General features: G+C 46.9%; 1 protein-coding gene across 2 annotated transcripts; it reads left to right on the top strand.

The window, feature by feature from the left end:
• Positions 1-2,352: 2,352 nt before the first annotated feature.
• On the top strand, positions 2,353-17,155 carry Vps4a (vacuolar protein sorting 4 homolog A). 2 transcript variants are annotated; one of them, XM_045141437.1, is made up of 11 exons: positions 2,353-2,498; positions 6,589-6,700; positions 6,793-6,940; positions 9,143-9,201; positions 9,294-9,413; positions 11,448-11,604; positions 13,230-13,378; positions 13,727-13,808; positions 14,022-14,241; positions 15,633-15,773; positions 16,409-17,155. In XM_045141437.1, the coding sequence occupies exons 1-11, from the start codon at positions 2,478-2,480 to the stop codon at positions 16,508-16,510; spliced, it is 1,311 nt and encodes a 436-aa protein (XP_044997372.1). In that variant the 5' UTR covers positions 2,353-2,477; the 3' UTR covers positions 16,511-17,155. The 2 variants fall into 2 exon arrangements, with proteins under 2 accessions (XP_044997372.1, XP_004661714.1); XM_004661657.2 differs by having other exon boundaries at positions 9,140-9,201.
• The last annotated feature ends 1,207 nt before the right edge of the window (positions 17,156-18,362 follow it).

Below are 18,362 nucleotides of genomic sequence, written 5' to 3'. Positions count from 1 at the left end.
TTTTTTAAATTTTTTGTTCATTTTTTATTTATTTATTTGAGAGCGACAGACAGAGAGAAAGACAGATATAGGGAGAGAGAGAGAATGGGCGCGCCAGGGCTTCCAGCCTCTGCAAACGAACTCCAGACGCGTGCGCCCCCTTGTGCATCTGGCTAACGTGGGACCTGGGGAACCGAGCCTCAAACCGGGGTCCTTAGGCTTCACAGGCAAGCGCTTAACCGCTAAGCCATCTCTCCAGCCCATTAGTTAACTTTTTGAGTTCTTTGTATATCCTAGATATTAATCCTCTATCAGATATATAGCTGGCAAAGAATTTTCCCCATTCTGTCGGTTGCCTCTTTGCTTTATTCACAGTGTCCTTTACAGTACAAAATCTTTGTAATTTCATGAGGTCCCAGTGATTAATCTGTGGTTTTATTGCCTGAGCAACTGGGGTTGTATTCAGAAAGTCTTTGCCAAGACCACTATGTTGAAGGGTTTCCCCTACTTTTTCCTCTAGCAGCTTTAGAGTTTCCAGTCTGATGTTAAGGTCTTTAATCCATTTGTACTTAATTCTTGTGCATGGAGAGATAGAAGGATCTATTTTCATCCTTCTACAGATACATATCCAGTTTTCCCAACACCATTTGCTGAAGAGGCTGTCTTTTCTCCAATGAGTATTTTTGGCATTTTTATCGAATATCAGGTGGCTATAGCTACCTAGGCTTACCTATGGGTCCTCTATTCTGTTCCATTGATCTACATGTCTGCTTTTGTGCCAGTACCACACCGTTTTTGTTACTATGGCTCTGTAGTATAGGTTAAAATCAGGTATGGTGATACCACCAGCCTTATTTTGGTTGCTCAGTATTATTTTAGATATTTGAGGTTTTTTTGTGATTCCAAATGAATTTTTGGATTGTTTTCTTTCTATTTCCATGAAGAAAGCCTTTGGAACTTTGATGGGGATTGCATTAAATGTGTAGATTGCTTTTGGTAAGATTGCCATTTTCACAATATTGATTCTTCCAGTCCAGGAACAAGGGATGTTTTTCCACTTCCTAGTGTCTTCTGCAATTTCTCGCTTGAGTGTTTTAAAGTTCTCATTGTAGAGTTTCTTTATTTCTTTGGTTAGGTTTATTCCAAGGTACTTTATTTTTTTATGCAATTGTGAATGGGAGTGATTTTTTGATTTCATTCTCTGTGTGTTTGTTGTTAGCCTATATGGAGGCTACTGATTTCTGTGCATTTATTTTGTATCCTGCTACGTGGCCGTAGGTTTTCATCAGCTCTAACAGTTTGCTAGTAGTCTTTAGGGTCCTTTATATATAGAATCATGTCATCTGCAAATAATAACTTGATCTCTTCCTTTCCAATTTGTATCCCTTTTATGTGTGTCTCTTGCCTTATTGCTATGGCTAAGACTTCCAGAACTATATTAAATAAAAGTGGGGACAGTGGACACCCTTGTCTTGTTCCTGATTTTAGTGGAAAAGCTTCCAGTTTTTCCCCATTTAGTAATATGTTGGTTGTAGGCTTGTCATAAATAACCTTTATTATATTGAGATATGTTCCTTCTATTCCCAGTCTCTGTAGAACTTTTATCATGAAGGAATGTTGGATTTTGTCAAACACTTTCTCTGCGTCTAATGAGATGATCATGTGATTTTTGTCCTTCAACCTATTTATATGATGTATTACATTTATAGATTTGCGTATATTGAACCATCCCTGCATCTCTGTAATAAAGCCTACCATTCTCTCTTTCTATCTGCCTATTTATTTGTCTCACTCTCAAAAAAATAATTTATTTAAAAGCTGGGGGTAGTGGCACATGCCTTTAACCCCAGCACTTGGGAGGCAGAGGTAGGAGGATCACCGAGGCCAGCCTGAGATTGCATAGTTTATTCCAGGTCAGCCTGGCCTAGAGTAAGACCCTAACCAAAAAACGAAACAAACAACAACAACAACAAAAATTATCAGGGACTAAACCTGCAGTTTGGTGCTTGCTGTGTGTGCACTTCGCTAGCTCATTCATTCCCCCTAGGTAGGTACTAATTATCCTATGTTATTAAACATGGGGAAAACAAAGCGCTGGGAAACCAGGTTTACTATGTGAGCAAATCCGCTCTGCGGGTGATGTTTATTCAAGCAGGGTCTAACCTCAGCCGGGCCTCCTGGACCAGCCCCCTCATTCTGTTCTCTCCAGGCCCCGCCCCTCGCTTCGCCCCGCCCACTCGGAGTTTCCGGGCCGCGACGTTGCGCGCCTTGCGAGCCATGGCCGCTGGGGGGCGGACGAGCGACTCGGGCCCGACCGCTCTGGGCCCCGCTCCTCGCTGGCCCTCGGACTCCGCTCCTGCGGCGAGCCGCAGCCCTGCCCGCGCCGAGTGCGGATCCGCCGGGCTCCCCGCGACGGACCCAGCGCCTCGGCTCCTCGGGACCGACCGAGGGAGGCCGCAAGCAGCGCCGCGGGGTGTGGGGCGGACCCAGGAGATGAAATGACAACGTCAACCCTCCAGGTACCTCGGCGCGGCCCAGCCCGGCTGCGGAGGCCGGCGGCGGCGGCGGGGCAGGGCCTGCGGGCCGCGGAGCCGGCGGGCGGCGAGGCAGGCGGCCTCCCGTGCCCGGGCCTCGCCGCCTGCGTCCGGTTGCAGCGTTTCGCCTCCGCAGTCTCTTCCCCACACGGAGCCGAGAGGTCGTCCGGCCCTCTCCCCGCCTGGCGGAGCCCTCGAACCGCCGCCTTGCAGCGGCACCGCCTCGCCGGCTCCTCCGGGTCCCTTCGGTCGGCCAGGGAGCGACGCTCACTCCCTTCTCCCGCCACCGGCCTCGGCAGTCCCTCGGCCCCCAGCGAATGAGTTCCGGCTCCCTTCTCGGCCAGCGACCCTTCATTCATTCCCTCCGTCGTGCGAAGAGATGCTGGGTGGCGCTGGCCGATGGAAGGAAGGGCTTGTTCACCCAAGAGCTGTCAGAGCTTTGCATAAACATATCCAGGCCTCAGACTCAGGGTTTGAATCTCAGCCCTGCCTCACACGAGCATGTGGTCTTAGACCAGAGTTTTGCTTTTGGAATCTCGTGTTTCCTCATCTGTAAAATGGGGCAGTACCCAGTAAGATGGTTGTCAGACGGCTGGATAATTCACTGAAAGGAACCGTAACATAGGTTTTGGTGTCTACCTAAGTGTCCTTAAGTAAGCCTTGACAAAATTAATGCTTGGTGAGGGGAGACCCATGGACTTCATGGAAGCAAAGACATTTGGCCAGGGCCTCAGAGGCGGGATGGGCATGGGTATATAAATTGTAGCTCTGGGCTTCAGATCTGGTCAGAGCCTGACTCACCTCTACAAGATACTCTGATCTGTTTTTGTTTACGGCTGGGAAGCCTACTTCAGCCTGCAGGACCTTACCTGCCTGGCTTGTGAGCCCAGGATATTTTTAGCCCATTTCAAGTAGCTATGTGAAGATGTAAGTCACATACCATCAGTTCCCCAGCTAAAGTGTACCACTCAAGTGCTTTGAGGGTGTTCTCAGCTGTGCAGCCATCATTGCTTGTAGAACATTTTCATCACTCCAGAGAAACTCCGTGTCTCTTAGCCAGCACTCCCCAATGCCTCTGTTCCTAGGCCACCACGAATCCATTCTGGATCTCTAGATTTGCTGTGGACATTTTATGTGAATGGAATTAGACAGTATATGGTCCTTTATGGCTGATCTGGTAGACTTAACATTATATCACAGGCTTTTACATTTCTTAAAAGATTTACTTTTATTTATTTATTTGAGTGAGAGAGAGATGTATAGTGAGGCAGAGAGACATATAGAATGGGTGCACCACTGCAAACGAACTCCAGATGCATTTACCACCATGTGCACCTGGCTTATGTGGTTCAAACCGAGATCCTTAGGCTTTGCATGCAAGCACCTTAACCACTAAGCCTTCTCTCCAGCTAAGCTTTTACATTTTTTTAAGTAGCTGAGTTGGTGGGGGGGAATCAAAAAACCAGGCTTTCATGATGTGCAAATAATTCAAAATTCAGATTTTTAAAAAATATTTTTATTTTTATTTAGCAGAGAGAGAGTGGGCATGCCAAGGCTTCCAGCCACTGTAAAAGAACTCCAGATGTGTGCGCTCCCTTGTGTATCTGGCTTATGTGGGTACTGGGGAATCAAACCGAGGTCCTTTGGCTTTGCAGGCAAGTGCCTTGACCGCTAAGCCCTCCCTCCAGCCCTATAATTCGGATTTTGATGCCTATAGGTAAAGTTTTATTGGAAGACATCCCAGCTCATTCCTTTGCATATTGTCTATGGCTGGTTTTGTGTTACAAAGGCAGTTGAGTAGTTGCTACAGAAATTGACTCATAAAACGTAAGATAGTTGGGTGTAGTGGCACAGTCCTTTAATCCCAGCAATCCAGAGGCTGAGGTAGAAGGATCACTGTGAGTTCGAGGTCAGCCTGAGACTACATAGTGAATTCCAGGTCAGCCTGGGCTACTGGGAGACTCTACTCAAAAAACAAAAACAAAAAACAAAAGCCAGGAGCTGGATGGCTTAAGCGGTTAAGGCAGTTGCCTGAGAAGCCTAAGGACCAAGGTTTGATTCCCCAGTACCCACATAAGCCAGATGCACAAGGTGATGCATGCGTCTGGAGTTCCTTTGCAAGAGGCCCTGGTGCACCCATGCTCTCTATCTCTCTTTTTCTCGTAAATAAAATATTTTAAACAAAAACAAAACATAAGCTAATTGCTCTCTGGTCTTTTATAGAAAGCTTGTCAGCCCCTCTATTAGCAAACCTTTGTTACTCTTTTCCTTCTCCTTTGCCATAGTGTTACTAGAGGTGGGGCAGGGCTAGCACATTTACTTGTCACCTCATTCTCCTGTTCGGCAAAGCTATTTCTCTCCATTAAAATAAAGGCACCTTCTGCATGCAAGAAACAGTGTTGATTGTCAGGAAATTCTAACACATGCACTGTTTGTTAGGTGCACTGATAACGTCTAGGAGAGACAGGATGCGTCTACTCTGTTCCATACAGGGAGTGGATGAGACCCCAACTTTAAAAGGACAAACCCAATCAGCTACGTAGAATGAAAAGTCAAAGGAACTGGGGGTGTTTGTTGTGGAGAAGAGATGCCACCAGGACATGGTTCAGGAAGGGCCGAGGGGGTAAGAGTAGATAAGTGGACCTTCTGTGTAAGCTCACAGAACGAGAAAGTTCAGAGCTAGGGGAGTAAACAAAGCCTGGCTGTAGGCAGCACTTCCACTTTTCCTGTCTCTAACCTAGTGAATGCCTCGGACATAGCCTGTCAGCCTCACTCCAGTTTGGCAGTTTTTGCTGCTGTTTTGTTTTTCAAGGTAGGGTCTCGCTCTACCCCAGGCTCACCTGGAATTCACTATGTAGACTCAGAGTGTTCTTGAACCCATGGGGATCTTCCTACCTCTGCCTCCCAAGTGGAGTGCTGGGATTAAAGGTGTGCACCACCATGCCCTGCCTATCTGTGTGCCTTTCTTTTGGAGATATCTTACTTACAGATGAGGACAGAGGCTGAACAAATGCCCTGGCCCTGCCAAGAGCGGGTCAGGAGGCTATTGTTTGTTGTGGCTGGAACTGGTCTGTGGTAAGGATCTGCCTGCCAGGCAACTAGTGCCACACCAGATGGAGGGGAATTCTGGTTGTGATGCATAGGTTGGGAAGGCTGCTGTGCTAAAACTGGCTGGAGAGGGCTTCCAGTTGAGTCGGGACTTGAGCCTGCCGGGCTTTTGAGACTTCCAAAGACATCACTCACAGAGTTCCCAGAAGGCTGTTCCCCACCATTGGTAGTATGCACGCCTCAGGAGTTAGCAGACATTGTCCTTCATGGAGTTATGGTTATATGGAGCCATGTGCCTAAGCCTCTCCTCCAGGTGTCAGCTTTAGGCAGTTTAGGAAAACGTTTCCGTTTAGCCTAAAGTAGTGAGTTAGGCCAATAGAGAGGGGTACAGGTGCTTTTATGGGGGGGGGTCTTGAGGTAGGGCTACATTCTAGCTGAGGCTGACCTGGAATTTACTATGTATTCTTAGGGTGGCCTCGAACTCACAGTGATCCTCCTACCTCTGCCTCTCCAGTGCTGGGATTAAAGGTGTGCGCCACCATGCCCAGCGGTACAGTTGCTTTTAAGGCCTCTTCTTGGGTTGAAACTCTCAGGAAGATGAAGGAGTTTCTTAGCTGGTTGACTCTTTGACCCCAGGTGTGGTCTCTGGCCTTCTTGCTAAGTACATGGCAGTCAATGTGTCTGGTGTTTCCTTTGCCAGGCCATGTGCCTTTCCCTTGAGGTAGTGAAGTAGAAAGAACCTTGGATTTGCCCTTGGCGCTCCAGCTCCATATGCTAGTCAGTTAGCACTTGCTGAGCTCCAGAGCAGCAATGGGGAAGAACTGGGTTTTAGGCACCTGAGCTCCTGTGAAGTGGGATGGCTGTCTTTTCAAGCTTCTTCATGAGCCTTTCCTGTTGCTGTCAGCAAAGTAGGACAGCAAAACAGTATGAGGCCAGTAAGCCCAGAGACTGGACACTAGCTCTCACCTGGTTCTGTTGCTCTCTGGATTTCCTGGGAAGTACTGAGCTATGTGCCTTGCCTTTCCAGAAAGCCATTGATTTGGTGACAAAAGCCACAGAAGAGGACAAAGCCAAGAACTATGAGGAGGCGCTGCGGCTCTACCAACATGCTGTGGAGTATTTCCTCCATGCTATCAAGTGTGAGTCACAATCAGGTGTCCCCTACCTGCAGGCCCTGTGAGACGAGGATGGGCACACAAGGCTCACAAGGGCCATTGTGGTTCTTTTGTAGATGAAGCACATAGTGACAAGGCCAAGGAGAGCATTCGAGCCAAGTGCGTGCAGTACCTAGACCGGGCTGAGAAGCTGAAGGATTACTTACGAAACAAAGAGAAACACGGCAAGAAGCCAGTGAAGGAGAATCAGAGTGAAGGCAAGGGGTAAGCTGCTGGAGTGTGCATCTAGTGGGACCAGAGTCACCGTGTGCATGTGCTTCCTGTGCTGGCATTCTTTCTGTTGTTTTTGAGCGGCAGGGCCTTCATGCCTTGAACTCACGATGATCCTCCTACCCTCTCTGCAAGTGCTAATATGACTGATACGGTGAGATTAAAGGTGTGGGCCACCATGCCCAAACCACACACTAGCATTCTTTTTTTTTTTTTTCTTTTGTTTTTTTGAGGAAGGCTCTTGCCCTAGCCCAGGCTGACCTGGAATTCACTACGTAGTCTCAGAGTGGTCTCAAACGCACAGTGATCCTCCTAACTTCCGCATGCTGGGATTAAAGGTGTGTGCCACTACCACTGGCCTTTTTTTTGTTTTTCCAGGGTAGGATCCTGCTCTAGCCCAGGCCGACCTGGAATTCACTATGTAGTCTCAGGGTAGCCTTGAATTCATGGTGATCGTCTTACTTCTGCCTTCTGAGTGCTGAGATTTTTTTTTTAAACTACTTTTTGTTCATTTTTATTTATTTGACAGCGACAGACAGAGAAATAGGCAGGGAGAAAGAGAGTGAGAATGGGTGCACCAGGGCTTCCAGCCACTGCAAATGAACTCCAGACACGTGTGCCCCCTTGTGCACCTGGCTAACGTGGGTCCTGGTGAATCCAGCCTTGAACTGGGGTTCTTAGGCTTCACAGGCAAACACTTAACCACTAAGCCATTTCTCCAGCCCTGAGTGCTGGGATATAAAGCATGCAACACCACTCCTGGCTCACTCTTCATTTTTATTAAATATTTTATTTGGAAAGAGAGAGAAAAAGAAATTAAAAATGAGTGTGCCAGGGCCTTTAGTTATAGCAAATAAACTCTAGATGCATGCTCTACTTTGTTCATCTGGGTACTTGGGCTTTGCAGCAAGTGCCTTAATTGTTGAGTCGTCTCTCCAGTGCACATGCTATCATTCTTTTCTTTTCTTTTTTTTTTTTTTTTTTTTTGAGGTAGGGTCACATTCTAGTCCAGGCTGACCTGGAATTCACTATGTAGTCTCAGGGTGGCCTTGAACCCACAGTGATGATCCTCCTACCTCTACCTCCCTAGTGCTGGGATTAAAGGTGTGCGCCACCACGCCTGGTATCACATGCTATCATTCTTGATGCTGATGCTGCCTTGGACTTCCATTGTACCTTCTTTGCGGGAAATCTACTCATATCAAAAATGCCAACAAGCTGGGCATCAACTCCTGTGGATGTGGAGTCAGGAGGATCCATAGGAATTGCTGGGTAGCTAGTGTAGCCCACTGGGTAAGTTCTAGGTTCAGGGGGAGACACTTTGTTTCAAAAACTATGGTGGAGGGCTGGAGAGATTGCTCAGTGGTTAAGGTGCTTGCCTGCAAAGCCTAATGATCCAGGTTTGATTCCCCAGTACCCACGTAAGCCAGATGCATAAAGTAGCACATGCATATGGAGTTCGTCTGCAGTGGCTAGAAGCCCTGACATGCCCATACTCTCTCTGTATCGCTCGGCTTGAAATAAATTTTTAAAAAAATTTAAGATGTATATTTATTAGAGACAGAGTGAATGAGAGAGAGTGGGTGCGCTAGGTCCTCTAGCCACTGCAGACAAACTCCTGATGCATTCCCCACCATGTGCATGTGGATTGCGTGGGACCTGGAGAATTGAACCTAAGCCCTTAGGCTTTGCAGGCATGTGCCTTAACTAAGCCATGTTGCCAGCCCAATAAATAAAATATTTTCTAAGAATTAAGGTGAGGAGTAATGAAGAAAAGTATCTGAAGCTGGGCATAGTGTGCATGCTTTTAATAATACTTGGCAGGCTGAAGTAGGAGCATCACTGTGAGTTGGAAGCCAGCCTGAAACAAGAGAGTGAGTTCCAAGTCAGCTGGGCTAGAGTGAAACCATACCTTGAGAAAAAAAGAAAGATACCTGAAATTGGCCTGTACACGTACAAACATGCATACCACATATAAAAACGTGAAAATACCGAAATGTTTATTTATTAACTTGAATATGAATAACTGCACAAAATAGGAAATTCAAAACCAAACAAAAGTTTGTAAGTTTTCATCTGTAACTGAATAAAATGGGACTGGGCCCTTTTCTGACCTAGGAGATGACTATGTGAGTCAGTATAATGCACACAAGCCATTTTCCCAAGCTTGTGATCTTCTGTCTCCTCTCTTAGCAGTGACAGTGACAGTGAAGGGGATAATCCAGAGAAAAAGAAATTACAAGAGCAGTTGATGGGTAAGAGGCATGTGGTCCCAGGGCAACAGGGGAGACATGGCTTGTGTCCTCTTGGGTCTGCTTGCACTCATGGGTTGGCCCCCCTCTTGCAGGTGCTGTTGTGATGGAGAAGCCCAACATACGGTGGAATGATGTGGCTGGGCTGGAGGGGGCCAAGGAGGCCCTCAAAGAAGCTGTCATTTTGCCAATTAAATTCCCACACTTATTCACAGGTAAGAGTATAAGCACTATCCCAGATATGAAAATATCAGATTTTTTTTTTTTTTGGTTTTTCAAGGTAGGATCTCACTCTGGCCCAGGCTGACCTGGAATTCACTATGTAGTCTCAGGGTGGCCTTGAACTCATGGCGATCCTCCTACCTCTGCCTCCCGAGTGCTGGGATTAAAGGCGTGTGCCACCACGCCCGGCAGAAAATAGCAGATTTCTGAGGGATCCTCTTCTGCACTTCTTCATTTTTTTTCTGCATTTTTTTTTTTTGTGGGGGTTGAGGGGTTGGGAAGGGTTGCAAGGTAGGGAGGTTTTTGAGGTAGGGTCTCACTCTAGCCCAAGCTGATCTGGAATCCACTAGATAGTGATCCCACTACTTCTGCCTCCCTAGTGCTGGGATTAAAGGTGTGCGCTACCACTCCCAGCTTGAAATGACAGTCTTGAGCCTAATGTGCCAGTGACAGTGGAAAGCAAAGCAATCCAAAGCTTGTGGGCCAGCTAGTCTGACATTTGTTTGCAGTCTGGCAATTTGAGAGAGACCCTATCTCAAGGTGAAGCATGCCAAGTGTGGTGGAGCATGCCTTTACTCCTAGCACTCAGGAGGCAGAGATAAGGGGATCTCTCTGAGTCTGAGGCCAGTCTGGCACTACAGAAAGTTCCAGGACAGCCTGGACTAGAGTGAGACCCTACCTTGGAAAAAACAAACAAAAAGAAAGCCAGAATCTGGGCATGGTGGTGCACACCGTTAATCCCAGCACTAGGGAGGCAGAGGTAGGAGGATCACTGTGAGTTCGAGGCCACCTTGAGACCCCTTAGTGAATTCCAGGTCAGCTTTCATCTACAATATCATATAAACTAAAGTTGTGGCCTACATGTACCTATAATCCCATGTAGTGGCAGGAGGATCAGGAATTCAGTATTATTCTTGGCTATATAGCCAACCTGGACTACATGAGACATTATTTTACAAAACAACTGAGTAGGGACTGGAGAGATGGCTTAGTGATTAAGGAACTTGCCTGTAAAGCCAAAGGACCCCACCCAGTTCGATTCTCCAGGATCCACATAAAGCCAGATGCACAAGGAGGTACATGTGTCTGCAGTTTGTTTGCAATGTGGCTAGAGGCCCAGGCATGCCCATTCTCTATCTACCTCTTTCTCAAGTAAATAAAATATTTAAAAAAAAATGCTAGCCAGGCGTGGTGGTGCATGCCTTTAATCTCAGCACTTGGGAGGCAGAGGTAGGAGGATCACTGTGGCTATCCTGAGACTACATAGTGAATTTCTGGTCAGCCTAGGCTAGAGCAAAACTCTACCCCAAAAAAAGAGGAAAAACAACCAAAAAAAAAAGTTGTGTGGAGCCAGGTGTGGCGGCGCACACTTTTAATTCCAGCACTCAGGAGGTGTGCATTCAAGGCCAGCCTGAGACTGCATAGTAATTCCGGTCAGCCTAGACTAAAGTGAGACCCTAACTTAAAAAAAAAAAAAGTGTGGGTTGGCTATGGTGGTACAGGTTTTAAATCCCAGCACTTGGATTGCCATGAGACTACATAGTAAAATCCAGATTAGCTTGGGTGAGACCCTACCTTGAAACACCCCCTCCCCTGCCAAAAAAAATTGTGTGGGCTGGAGAGATGGCTCAGCAATTAAGGCACTTGTCTGCAAAGCCTAATGACATAGGTTCAACTCCCTAGTACCCATGTAAAGCCAGATGCACAAAGTGGTGATGCATCTGGAGTTCATTTGCAGCAGCTCATTGTGTACCCATTCTCTCTTCTGTCTGTAAATAAATAAAGCAATTGTGACTACAACTTTGAATAGAACACCACATGGCAAGATCAGGAACCAGTGCTATCTTATCATTTGGCAAGGACATGGGATCATGAACAAGAGCCAGAGTAGGCTCCCAGCAAATGTTCTTTTTAATCCTTCACTCCTAGAATCAACTGCTTCATAGAACTTTCTCTTTCTTACTGTATTGACAGTGACTAGAGGCCTTCAACTTTTCTTTGCTCATCTTGTTTATTCTTTATTGCAGGCAAGCGTACCCCTTGGCGAGGTATACTGCTCTTTGGGCCCCCTGGCACAGGGAAATCCTACCTGGCCAAAGCTGTGGCAACAGAGGCCAACAACTCCACCTTCTTCTCCGTGTCCTCCTCAGATCTTATGTCTAAGTGGTTGGGAGAGAGTGAGAAGTAAGTCAGCCATCAGGCCATGCTGTTCTGCCAGCTCCTTGTAGTCCAGATTCTGGCCCCTTGGCAGTCACCTTCCAGAGGAGTGTAACTTAACCTAATATGGAAAACAAGAGCTTGGTAGCTTATTGATTGGGACACCAGTATTGGGGAACTTGGTGGGAGAGATGGAGTACTGAAGGGAAAGGAAAGTGGGGTTTGTTGAGGCACAACTGGTCCCAGCACTCATGAGACCGAGGCCAGAGGATAATAACTTCAAAGTCAGCCTTTAATATGTAATGACACCTTGCTTCAACACACACACACACACACACACACACACACACACACACACGTCTTTGGGTAGAGATTTGGCTGCAAAGCCACTCACATAAAGCCAGATGCATAAAATGGTAAAAGTGCCAGTTTGTTTTGTTTGCAGGGGCAAAAGATCCTGGTACTGCCCCTCCTCCCCCCCCCCCCACCACACATATTAAAAAGAGAAAATCCAGGGCTGGAGCACTAGGGCCTGAGGGTTCCTGAGACTACCCAAGGTTGAATCTCCCAAACCAACTTTATTTTTATTTATTTATTTGACACAGAAAGAGGGAGAGAGAGAATGGGCATGCCAGGTCCTTCAGCCACTGCAAACGAACTCCAGAAGCATGCGCCCCCCTTTTGCATCTGGCTAACATGGGTCCTGGGGCATTGAACTTGGGTCCTTTGGCTTTGCAGGCAAATACCTTAACTGCTAAGCCATTCCCCCAGCCCCCAAATCAACTTTAAATAGCTGGGTATGGCCACACATACCTATAACTCTGTCCCAGCAAGTGTTCTTAGTGCCTCACCCATCTTCCCAGCCCTATTTATTCATTTATTTATTTTCAAGGTAGGTATTCTCACTCTAGGCCAGGCTGACCTGGCCCTCTGTAATCCCAGGCTGGCCTTGAACTCACAGCAATCCTTCTACCTCTGCCTCCCAGGGCCTGAGATTAAAGGCCTGCACCACCACACCTGCTTCCTATTTATTTTTCGAGAATGTGTCTCATGTTGCCCAGGCCAGTCACAAAATTTCTGTGCAGAAGAGGTTGGCCTTGAACTTCTTGTTCTCCTGCCTCCACCTCACAATTGTCAGGATTATAGGCTTGTCAGCACATACTGCTTGTGTAGTAAGCTCAGTATACCCTTTTGGGCATTATCCTTTGTTGAGATAGGTCTCTAGCCTAGGTTGACATGGTACTCCTTTTGTACTCCCAGGCTGGCCTCAAACTCACAGCCTACCTCTACCTCCTGAGTGCTGCTGGGATTAAAAATGTGTGCTGCCATGCCCGGCTTGTGGGGCATGTTATGAAGTGAGGTTAGCTTATTCCCAATACAATACCTCTTTTCTTTACTTTTCTTTTTCTTTTCTTTTTTTTTTTTTTAAGGTAGGGTTTTACTCTAGTCCAGGCTGACCTGGAATTCACTAGGTAGTCTCAGAGTGGCCTCAAACTCATGGCAATCCCCCTACTTCTGCCTCCCAAGTGCTAGGATTAAAGGTGTGCACCACCATGCCTGGTTTGTGGAAGGGACACAAAAGGTTGCAACTGGGACCCAGGGTTGGCATGTTTGGGAATATCCAGGTCCTGACCTCTTTCTTACCGTCACAGGCTAGTCAAGAACCTGTTTGAGCTGGCCAGGCAGCACAAGCCCTCCATCATCTTTATTGACGAAGTGGATTCCCTCTGCGGGTCGAGAAATGAAAATGAGAGTGAAGCTGCTCGCAGAATCAAAACTGAGTTCTTGGTCCAGATGCAGGGTATGTGCCAGTGCCATGTCCTCTCTTGGGTGTCCACCTCCAGTCAATCCAGGGCTCCACTGTTTAGTTGGGGCTGGGCCTGACTGACCTCAGGATAGAAAGGCACTTCTTTTATGAGAGAGGATCCTCAGGGCTTTGTCATGCAGTCCCTCTGCCCCTCCAGGGCAGGTGGCATTGTAGACCTTTACCCAGCAAACCCACACAGGATATGGTTTAGTTCCAGTTGGGCCCCTGCCACTGGTGACACAAGGATAGATTCAGTGATGACTCACAAAGTGGTCCATCCCCATAGGTTCTGACTCTTGCAGTTAACCTCAGAATCCCATCTTTGTCTTCCACTCTCCACAGGAGTGGGGAATAATAATGATGGAACTCTCGTTCTTGGTGCCACAAACATCCCCTGGGTGTTGGACTCAGCTATTAGAAGAAGGTGAGTCTCCCCTAAAAGGTGCTGAGGACTGAAGTCTTCCCATCCATGGTTAGCCTGTGGCTGGCAGCTCATGGTTACAGCCTGACCCTGTTCTTTACAGTCATCCCAAGTCTGCAAGTTAAGCAGAGCCCATAATGAAGCTGGCTGTCCTTTCTTCCCTTCACACCTTTCTGTGTTCAGCTGTCACTTTATTCCACACATGTGGCTCTTTAGGTTTGAAAAGCGCATTTACATCCCGTTGCCAGAAGAGGCTGCCCGCGCACAGATGTTCCGGTTGCATCTTGGAAGCACTCCCCACAACCTCACTGAAACAAATATCCATGAGTTGGCCCGGAAGACTGAAGGTTACTCAGGCGCAGACATCAGCATTATTGTGCGGGATTCCCTCATGCAGCCTGTCAGGAAAGTCCAGTCGGCAACACACTTCAAGAAGGTGAATGGCAGCTGGTGTTAGCATCACCAAATTGGGGGCAATATTCATTTTATTTGCCAGCTCCCTAGACATTTTCTTTTCTAGGGTAGGGTTTCACTGTGGCTCAGGCTGACCTGGAATTCACTGTGTAATCTTAGGGTGGCCTTGAACTCATGGTGATCCTTCTATCTCTGCCTCCCAAGTGCTGGGATTAAAGGCATGCGCCACCACACCCGGCTTCCCTGGACATTTTTGTCTGAAAACCAATAGCAAGGTGTTAAGTACACTCTTTTGCTCCAAGAGTGGGGCTGTATTTGTACCCTCTTCCCTACAATTCTTTATTATTATTTGTTTGGTTGGTTGGTTTTTCGAGGCAGGGTCTCACTCTAGCCCATGCTGAACTAGAATTCACTATGTAGTTTCAGGTGGCCTTGAACTCACAGTGGTCCTCTTACCTCAACCTCCCAAGTGCTGGGATTAAAGGTGTGTGCTATTGCACATAGCTAATTTTTTTTTTTTTTTTTTTTGCCATTATTGGTTTATTCTAGTGTGTTCATACTGTTAAGCAAACATACATGTTCTTTACAACATTGGTTTTTTTTTTGCCTTTTTAATTAATTTTTTTATTAACAACTTCCATGATTGTAAACAATATCCCATGGTAATGCCCTCCCTCCCCCCCACTTTTCCCTTTAAAACTCCATTCTCCACCATATCCCTTCTCCCTCTTAGTCACTCTCTCTTTTATTTTGATGTCATGGTCTTTTCCTCCTCTTATGATGGTCTTGTGTAGGTAGTGTCAGGCACTGTGAGGTCATGGATATCCAGGCCATTTTGTGTCTGGAGGAGCACATAAAGGGTCCCCTTGTGCATCTGACTTACGTGGGTCCTGGGGAATCAAACCTGGATCCTTTGGCTTTGCAGACAAATGCTTTAACTGCTAAGCCATCTCTCCAGCAATCTTTTTTTGGGGGGGGTGGGGCTTTTCAAGGTAGGGTCTCACTCTAGCCCAGGCTGACCTGGAATTCACTATGTAGTCTCACGGTGGCCTCAAACTCATGGTGATCCTCCTACCTCTGCTGGGATTAAAGGCATGCACCACCACTCTCAGCTCCTCATTTCTTTTTTTGTGTCAGAGTCATGTAGCCTAGGGTGGCCTCAGGTTCACTGAGTAGTTCAGGATGACCATGAACTCCTGTTCTTCTCAACCAACCAAGTGCTGAGATTACAGGCATGTACCACCATACCTGGCTCAATCAGAGTTCTAAAGAAGCCTGTCCTCCTTCAACTCTGATGACCCAGAAACCACACCATTCCCTCCTCTTCAGGATAGCTCTAGGAATCTGGGTGTCTCACTATTCCCTAATACTGAGGGTAGCCACACCAATCTGTCATTCTCCACTTGGTTTCAGGTCTCTGGTCCTTCACGCACTAACCCTAGTGTCGTGATTGATGATCTCCTGACCCCATGTTCTCCAGGAGACCCCGGAGCCATAGAAATGACTTGGATGGATGTTCCTAGTGACAAACTCTTAGAGCCTGTGGTTTGCATGGTAAGTGATCAGCGGGAGAGGACCAGAAAGCCCAGAAAATTGGAGGTCTGGATCCAAGAATAAAATGAGCCTCTCAAAAAAAAAAAAAAAAAAACAAAAAACTCCTGCATCCTGGACATTATCGCCCTCCCTCCACCTCAAATATAGAGTAGCCTCTGAAGCTGCTGGGTAGCAGGCTCCTGCCATGATTCAATGAAGGCCAGGCCTAGGACTAGGACATTAGCATTTTATATTCTTTGGCAGAAAAAGTAAAGCCCAGATACTTTGTCATTCCAAGATCTTGGCTTTTTGGTCCGTAAGAAGCTAGCACAAGTTTGTCAACATGGCTTAAATGCAATAGTGAAGGTAGCCTAACCTAAATGGTACAGAATTCTAATGTTGTCGATTGGGCACCTTTTCTGCCCTGGCAGGTGTTCACCCTGCGGCTGGTGTGTGCTGCTGCTGCTGGGATAGGTAACTTTTAGGGTTGAAGGCATCTCCATTCTTTCATATGGGAAGGTCTGCGTGGAAAACTTGTGCAGTGCTTCAGAGGGAAGGGTCAAGCAGGGCAACTGCATCAAGGTAGTTCTGCCCTGGGGTGACCTCCGGCACGCTGAGGATCTGCTGTCTTCAGCTGCATACTCTTGTCTTTACAGTCAGACATGCTCCGGTCTTTGGCTACCACCCGGCCTACGGTGAATGCAGATGACCTCCTGAAAGTAAAGAAATTCTCAGAGGACTTTGGACAGGAGGGTTAATAGCTTCTGCATGCTGATGATGGTGAAGTTGGAGGTCGACTGGAGCAAATTCATGGCATTGCCCATGTTGGTGGCCAGACAGGGCCTGAAGTCACTAGTATCCCCTCTGCTGCCTGGCTGCAGACCAGGAAGCAGGAAGGAAAACCCTCCGTGGCCGCAGAGGTGTCCTGCTGTGCGTTGGGCACACGCGGATACTGGCTCTGCCTCTTGGTGGCTTACAAACTCCTTGCCCTGAACTTCCATGTCTTTTCTTTTTGAAACCTCTTTTATTTCCCCTAAATTAATGCTGCTTTGATGTCTGTCTTGTTTATACATAAAGATAAAACCACCTGGAAGTGTCAGGAGTGGCAGCTGCACCAGGCCCCAGCCCTCTGCTCCTTTCTACCTAAATTTGGCTCCTTGGGTACAGACTGTGGGATGGTAAGAAGAGCCATTCCACCACCTAGGTTTGCATCTAGAGCTCCTGGACCTCACTGAAGGAGGAATTGGTGTCTTCTGTGAGCACAACACTGTTTCCATCAGGAGAGAAGGCAGGCAAGCCGGTCTTTACTATTGCCTTTTCCTCACTGACTGAGAGAGCACTGACCCCAGCCTCTGCTGGGTCCCTGTCCTGGAGATGGTCTAATAAATCCTTTTCCCTCTTGATCCACCAGAGTAATCTCATCTTTGATGCTTACCTGGAGCTGTGAGGAACACTTTTTTTTTTTCAAGGTAGGGTCTCTAACCCTGGCTGACCTGGAATTCACTATCACTATGTAGTCTCAGGGTGGCCTCGAACTCTTGGTGATCCTCCTACTTCTGCTTCCCAGAGAATGCTGGGATTAAAGGCATGTGCCACCATGCCTGGCAAGGAAGAACACTTGACTTTAGTAAGAACCTCTGGCTTTTCTCTGCTCTCTCCAACACAGCAGGAAGTAGGAATAGTCACTACTCAGTTTTCAGGCCTGCTTTCCAATCAGGTGGCAAGGCCTTCCCCTAAGACTCTGAAGTTCGGTCAGAGGTATCTTTCTTTGTTTTAAGCAAACATCTCATATAGCCCTCCCAAAATCACTGAGGTGGCCAGGGCTAGCCTAAAACTCCTTCTTCTATTTCTCAAGTGTTGGAATTACAAGAGTGAGCCCTCAAGCCAAGCTTTGGCCAGAGCTGTTAGGGTATATGGACAGCTCTTCCTGTTCTCCAGTATTCAGATTGGAGGCTGCAAACTAGGAGGGTTATGGGTCAGATGTAGTCTACAGCTATTGGGTTTGTGCTTCTCCCAATATTTGTATATCAAGTTAACACAAAAAAAATCAGGGCTGGAGAAATGGCTTAATGGCTGAGGTTGAACTCCAGGAGTGTCAATAGGTTAGGCTCCACCACCCATATTACTTGAAGCATCAAGGGACCTAATATCCAGATAACAACTCTGCAGCAACTGTGAGCAGGATCTTTTTAAAAAAAAAAAAAAATATATATATATATATATATATATATATATATATATATATTTAAATTTTTTTTTTTAATTGAAAGAAAATGGTTGCACTAAGGCCTCTAGCCACGAAAAATGTACTACAGATGCATGTACCACTTTGTGCATCAGGCTTTACATAGGTGCTGGGGAATTGAACCCAGGTCATTAGGCATTGCAGACAAGCACCTTAACCACTGAGTCATCTCATATCTCCAGCCTGTGAGTAGGATCTTTGGTTACTTGGGAGTGCTTACATAGCTCTTATTTCCTTGCAGCTCATTAGTTTAAAAATTCTGGATTCAGAGTCAGGATATTAGGGCTGGGGAGATGGGTCTGCCCTTACAGGTGCTTCATTGCAAAAACATCTATTAGCTCAAGATACTGACTGGAATGTTTGAT

Source organism: Jaculus jaculus, chromosome 1 (assembly GCF_020740685.1).
Source record: "Jaculus jaculus isolate mJacJac1 chromosome 1, mJacJac1.mat.Y.cur, whole genome shotgun sequence".
NCBI classification, from domain to species: Eukaryota; Metazoa; Chordata; class Mammalia; order Rodentia; family Dipodidae; genus Jaculus; species Jaculus jaculus.
The sequence above is the reverse complement of the archived record's forward strand: the minus strand, read 5'-3'. Positions and strand labels throughout refer to the sequence as shown.